The sequence below is a fragment of the Macrobrachium nipponense genome, chromosome 21, assembly GCF_015104395.2.
Source record: "Macrobrachium nipponense isolate FS-2020 chromosome 21, ASM1510439v2, whole genome shotgun sequence".
In the NCBI taxonomy this organism is placed as follows: Eukaryota; Metazoa; Arthropoda; class Malacostraca; order Decapoda; family Palaemonidae; genus Macrobrachium; species Macrobrachium nipponense.
Genome location: NC_087212.1, coordinates 52,364,841 through 52,372,340, shown reverse-complemented (window position 1 = coordinate 52,372,340; position 7,500 = coordinate 52,364,841). Strand labels below are relative to the sequence as shown.

The 7,500-nt window shown below is 34.5% G+C and overlaps 1 protein-coding gene across 1 annotated transcript in view; it reads left to right on the top strand.

Moving 5' to 3' along the window:
* Nucleotides 1–7,500, top strand: part of LOC135198033 (glutamate receptor 1-like) — a 454,877-nt gene that overhangs the window by 360,400 nt on the left and 86,977 nt on the right. The window contains exons 8-9 of the mRNA XM_064225395.1: nt 2,592–2,786; nt 5,869–5,976. Coding sequence (XP_064081465.1) covers nt 2,592–2,786; nt 5,869–5,976 — 303 coding nt within the window. The remainder of the gene's footprint in view (nt 1–2,591; nt 2,787–5,868; nt 5,977–7,500) is intronic.

Genomic DNA, 7,500 nt, shown 5'->3' with positions numbered 1-7,500 from the left:
CCATACTTTATTTACATTTTGATCTGTATCTCAACATTCCTTACCCTCTATGATTTTTAGATGTCGTAGGTTTTGCACCATCCCAACATCAGCCTTGATAGGTGAATATGACATTCCGACGAAAACGGCCGCCTCAACATCTGTGATAATTTGCACTAGCGCCTATTGCTGAATGTTCCCTTAGCAGCTATTTATGAAGACCACAACTATATGACCTGTTTGAATATATATATATATATATATATATATATATATATATATATATATATATATATATAGAGGTTCAGGAGGTCCATTGATACTAAAGATGAAGGCCAAGATTTATTATAACAACGTTTCTTGGCCTTCATCTTTAGTATCAATGGACCTCCTGAACCTCTTATGTCTGCGCTCCTGTGTATATATATATATATATATATATATATATATATATATATATATATATATATATATATATATATATATATATATATATATATACGTATGTATGTATGTATGTATTGTGTGTATGTATGTATTTAGGATTATTTTTAGAATAAATACCGTGACATTTTTTTATTAACACATTAAGACACAAATAACGTTTGTAGTTATTATTTTCGAAAGCATACATTATATATAGTACGTATACATAGTAAATATATATATCCAATGTAGCACGAATGAACGCGTGCTTGAAAGAATCATAAAATCCACGTAAGAAGGCGAGTGAAAACCGGGACATTGCATAATTACTGTCGTACATGCTGCCCAGATTAAGAGACTGTAACCTCGGAACCCACCACGTTCTCACTTTAATAAAGAAAGAGCTATTAACTGCCTCTATATTCAGTATGAACTTGAAATTGTAAGCGAAATTAATTAAGTACCTGTTAAAAGTCCTGGTTTTCATTCACCTACGTGGATTTTATGATACATGCACACGCACACAAACATATATATACATATGTATACATATATTAACATGTATGTATGTATACATAATGTATATATACACATGTATAATGAACGCTTCTCACGATCCATGTGTGTTGGTGTATGATTCAACTAATGCTGTGGAAGTTTTTTGTGCAGGGATTTCATCCACGATTCAACGCTTAAAATATGTGTATCGCAGAGAGATTTATATATATATATATATATATATATATATATATATATATATATATATTATATATATATATTATATCACATCCGTATACAGCCAGCAATGATATTAGTGGAATCGTCTACAGTCACTAGTATCACACCCTTAATTAGGAAAAGTGAGAGGAGAAGATAAAAGTAAAAAACATTCAATTCGCAATAGTGCATTTGCTGATTGGTCCTAATAAAGACTCAATATCCAATTCCGGCATCACGTTTCTATTGCACTCAACATGAATTCGCCGCCTTTCACACTTTATATATACATATGTGTGTGATGACCCCCCCCCCTCCTCTCTCTCCTCTCTCTCTCTCTCTCTCTCTCTCTCTCTCTCTATCTCTCTCTCCGTCGTTGCGGTTGGTTTTGTCCTCTCCGTTCTCTCTCCTCTCTCTCTCTCTCTCAGGTGTATGTATAATATATATATATATATATATATATATATATATATATATATATATATAGTATATATATATATAGTTTTTTTGCCACGAAGGAAAAAATGAAAAAGCGAGATAGCCAAGTACTTTCGGTCTGTTCGGACCCTTTACTGAGGAAAACTGATTTTACAGAGAACAACATAGTCAAAAGAAAGCTTAAAATACAAACTGACACTACAAGATTAGCAAGCAATAAGGGCGATTTTCATATATTTGTGTAAGACGAGAAAGAGGGGGAGGGGTGGGGATGGGGGGGGGGGGGGAATATCTCAGTGGTACAGAGGTTCAAAAACTGAGATTCTTTTTTTCCAAACTTTCGGAGGTTAGTGTAAATACTTCAGAAAACTCAAATTCATCATACTGGATCGAAATGGACAGGTTTACGAGATTCAAGAGGACATAGGGAACAACAGCTTTGACCGAACTGAGACAATACGAAACAAGTACAAAATGCGCCGAAGTTTCTTTGGCGCAAACGAGTTTTCTGCACAATGTATATTAAGCTGTATGAGCGGTGGCCCATGAAACTTTCAGTCACGGACCGGTGGTGGCCTGTCCTATAGCGTTTTAGACGCAAGATCATGGCTAAATTTAACCTTAAATAAAATAAAAACTACTGAGGTTACAGGGCTGCAATTCGGTATGTGTGATGACTGGAGGGTTGGTAATCAGCCTTCTATTTTGCAGTCCTCTAGCCTTTGCAGTTTTTAAAATCTGAGGGCAGAGAGAAAAAGTACGGACAGGAAAAGTGCAGACGGACAGACAAAGCTTTCTCAATGATGTTCTTTTATAGGAAACTAAAAACAAGTAAAAAATGTGCCTCAGTCCATGCAACTTTCATCCACGGACCGGTGGGGGCCTGTCCTATAGCGTTGTCAGATGCACAAACTTTAACTTTAAATAAATAGAAACTACTGAAACCTACAGAGGCCCCTTTACCAATAAAAGCTAAAAATTCTACTAAAATCTTGGCAAATTATTAATTATTTCCTCTCTCTGTCAAACAGGCACAAGCAGCTCTGATCTACGACGCGGTAACTGTGGTGGCTGAAGCTCTTTCAAAGTTACAACGCAAGAAAATAGAGGGTTACGATGACGCAGCAGCTGGTTTGGAGACGCCTCAAAAGATAACGTGTGACTCTAGCCAGGCGGACCAGACCATATGGGAACATGGCGAAAAGATTACGAGATTGATGAGAAAAGTGAGTAATCCTCCTGTCTTCAAATGAATAGATTTGGCATGCCCATATACTTACAGAAATATCATAATTAGATGCACAACATGAAATGTCTGGAATTATTTGTTTCAGGTTGAATACCAAAATGGAATAATACACAACTATATTAACATGATCTTGGCATAATGAGCTACGTCATTCCATTTATAAATAATACTACATAATGCGGATTAAGGTCATCATTCCTTCAGTTCTTCGCATTTTAGTAAATATCCATTTCGTTTAATATTTAATCATTATGGTGTGAAAGAAAAACACTCGTCTTAATGAATTATTAAGTTTTATAAAATCCGGCATATCAGCACTACTCTCATCGCAAACCAAACAAAGAAATATAAGTTATTCTTATAAATTCTCAACCACTGTCATTATGAGATGCTTTTCAAATTGATAATGAGAACAGTTCATTGTCTTAAGTATCTAACCAAGACAAAAGAAGAAAAGACTGATAAGAAATTTACAAACTACCATTCTTAAGCCGAAATTGCAAGGAACGGAATTCTGAAATACTAAACTTCCAAGAATGCTAACAAAGACCAACATTGTTTTATGCTCTCTTGTGAAGCCAAGGGAACCATTCCACTCAGGAGCCTTTGCATAATTCAGCATCGGTGTTACACCGATGCATGACGACCCGGGATAGATATCAGACAAAAAGAGGAACACGAGAGAGGAGAGAGAGAGAGAGAGAGAGAGAGAGAGAGAGAATCAAATAAAAAAAGAACGAAAAACAAAAACAAGAGAGAGAGAGAATCTGCCTGAAAGGAAAGATAATGGAAAGGGTTGAATGGCCTTGCAAAGGTTGCGTCAGGGAATGGAAACGAAATGGAACGGGAAAAGGAAGGAGATTGAAGACAGGATAGAAAAGACAGAGATAGGAGGTGCGGTAAAAATCGCAGTCAGCTTTAATCTAAAAGATTCTAAGTCAAACACAATTACAACTTCGTTTGCTTTCGCCAGCAATGAAATAAAAAATTGAGAAGTGCATAAAAGTCAAAATCTAATTTCTTTTTCCAAAAAAAAAGGGAGAATATAATTAAAACGGAGAAACTTACGAAATTCTAATCATTTTCGTGAATATTCAGCTAACTCACAACTGAGTAAATATCTAAAAATCATTTTCAAAAAAAACCTGTTACCTACGTGCATATTATTTTGACTTTTGTTAAAAATCGGATTACTAGACATAAACTGTTGTTCCAACTCTTATGATATTAATTTATAGAATTTCTTATTTGACAGGTGTTTAGACCCTGTCCTTCCAAATATTATTGTCTTTACACGAAAGCAAAAACTTAATACCATGTATGCATGCAAATATATATTTTTCCTTTATAATATAGTTTAAAATTGTTAATTCAACATTTATTTTCCTTCATTATTAAGTTTTCTATTGGGCTTTATTCCCGTTCCGTAGGCGTGTAGACATAAATCCTAATGTTACAGGGAATAATCGTTGAGCGATAAAATAAACTATGAGTGATAAAATAATCTAAAGTAAAATAAAATAAAAAAAAAAGTCTCCACGCCGTAGTTTTTACTGACGCAAGACTAAAAGGACTCGAAATTCAGCATTAAAAGGCGATAAATTGATCTTTCCATTCCATGCTAGAGATACTTCTCGCTTTCCCATGTTTTGCATTGGTTTTATCCCATAAGTTAACAAATTTACTCTGAAAGTAAGGTTGTAAATTGTGCCACGTATGTGACTGACACTGGGACGGGTTAAAATATCCCACTACAATGGTAACTGTTAATAAGTATTGCCGAAAATCCTTTGCTTCGAAAGAAAAAATCATGAACAGAGTTGGGAAAGACTTTCAGAATTATTACAAAAGAAGATATGGAAACCTGTAGAAACTCTGCCAGTCATAAGATGAGTATTCATATGCGTAGTGTACCGTCGGTGTCTGGTTTATATAACCCCAGATTAGGACTAACAAATATTACACTTATCCAACATGAATACTCTACGATATGGGTCCGTAAATTTATTACAAAGGCCTAATCCTTTGCTAAGCACAAGGATAGTGATATAATGTTGCATATATACATTTCTTAATACAACATTCTTAATCCTGAGATATGGAAAAAAGATGAAAGTTCCTAACATTGACCAAAGAAAGGAAAAAAAATTATCATTATACACAGACTCTTGATAAAGATGATGACAAGTATTCCATCTGGGAGATAGTGAGAATAGGTTTAGCATTTTAAAGACCAGTATCAAGACCCTCTGGTGTTCAGCGGAGGTTTAGCACTTATTATTAGTAAACATGAAGCTTCACTTCTAATGCAAATTAAAATTTCAACAAGACTAAAGGAAAATTACAACTGAAATAAAACTTAAGATCATCAAATGAAGATTACTGTGGCAGTACAAGGAAAACGTGGATATTCATTTATATGTAAATCATGAAAACCATTTTTAAACAAGAATACACATGAGCTTCATTCCTCATTCATGAAAGATAAGTACCATGCACGTGTATGAATCATGTTTAACAAGAAGCACGGATGAATTGATAATATTTCTCATTTGCAAACTGACAAGTTGGAAGTGTTCAAAACAGAAACCCTACCATACAAATACTCTACTCCCAATTACTTTCCGGGTTTCTAACACATCAGGTCTCAGTTGCGTATAGACCCAGTAAACATATGAAACAAGTATAAAATGCGCAGAAGTTTCTTCTGAGCAGTCGTGTTTTCCGTATCAATATGCATATATATAGTTATTTCAGCTAAGCTGGAAATAGGACTCCATTATAATGTATGAAATTTTCTTAACAGGATATAAAGGCTTCCCATGCCTATTATATAAAACAAAATATAGTAAATAATTAAAAAAATACTATATGATTCAAAAGTCATATTTCTCGCTTCTCATGAATGTACATCTAATTCACCAAACGGAAGTACATTTTAAATTGCCTCCGTATTCCTCTATTCCAATATCTTAAGCTAAATTGTATACACACATGTACTTAAAATTCGTTCATGAAACATTGCACCACTCGCTGAATATTTGTTTCTCCATTCGCAGGTGGAAGTGGAAGGATTAACTGGCAATATCAGCTTTACGGATAAAGGAAAAAGAGTAGATTACTCTCTGGACGTGGTTGAGATGACATTTAACAGCGAAACGGTTAAGGTAAGTTATTTAGTTAAAATTATGTACAAAAACCCTTCTTTCTTTTGCGGGCGGGCGTGTATAAAAGCACAGTTGTAAATAAATACACACATTTATGCGTATATATATATATATATATATATATATATATATATATATATATATATATATATATATATATATGAATATTTATCACATCACCGTGATTCATATAAATCATTCGAGCTACAAATGTCCTTTAATATCTAATTCGCTCTACCTCGGAATTGATATATTTTCATATATGTACGGAGGGGGAATTTTTTTTTTTTTTTTTTTTTTTTTATAATAATTTCGTACCCACATGGGATCGAACCACCGTCCAGTTGGATCGGACAGTGACACTACCGAAACGGCTATCAAGAGAGGCTAAAGGTTTATATCGATTCTGACCATTTCAAATCAACGTCGATCTCGTTGTATTTGTAATTAGAATCGATATGGGACCCCCTCCACCATGCTAGCCGATTCGAGCGTTTGACCCACGCAGCCTTATTATGAATATTTATCACATCACCGTGATTCATATAAATAATTCGAGCTACAAATGTCCTTTAATATCTAATTCGCTGTACCTCGGAATTGATATATTTTCATATATGTACCGAGGGGGAATTTTTTTTTTTTAGTTGATAATAATTTCGTACCCCCATGGGATCAAACCACCGTCCAGTTGGACGGGGAACGAAATCAGGATCGGACAGTGACGCTACCGAAACGGCTATCAAGAGAGGCTAAAGGTTTATATCGATTCTGACCATTTCAAATCAACGTCGTGTGCAAATACATATTGCTATCTACAGACTCACAGGTTAAGTTATGAGATATGGAATGGCTTGTAGTGATTTGAGTTTCGTTAAGGATTAATCCTGATAAAAACTAGAATAAACAATTTAGGCCGAAGACCACACACCAGGACCTGTGAAGTCAGTCAGTACTGAAAGGAAAATTGAGAGTAAAAAGTATTAAAGGTGTAACTGAAAGGAAAGCCTCGCAGTTAAACTATAAAACAATTGTTAGACGAGGGTGGAAAGTAAGGTGGAAGAAGAATACGAATGGAGGCACAGTAAAAGGAAAGAAAGGGATTGGAGCTAGGGGCCAGAGAGACGCTGCAAAGAACCTCAAGGGACGTCTAGAATATACTTTTTTTTACGAATCAAAGTTCCCTTCGTTATATTAGTTCTTCCTGCGTTATTTCCACTTAGTTTAAATATCTCCCTCTTAAATCACGCGCTCACTTAATAGGTCTTATTTTCCGTCACTCACGTATAACTCATGTTTACTATATTTTTCATCTTAACCGTTTTCCTATTTGTCTTTTATTTAAGCATATGCACAAGATCATTTTCGAAAATTGTATTTTTTTTACCTATAATTAACGGAAATTGTCAATTTCTAAGAAAGCAACACTAGCACATATGGTCAAAATATGGTTTTATTAATGTGCAAATCTTCCTCGTGCAATATTTGCTCATATTTCCTTTTCTTTCTTAATCGGTACTGACA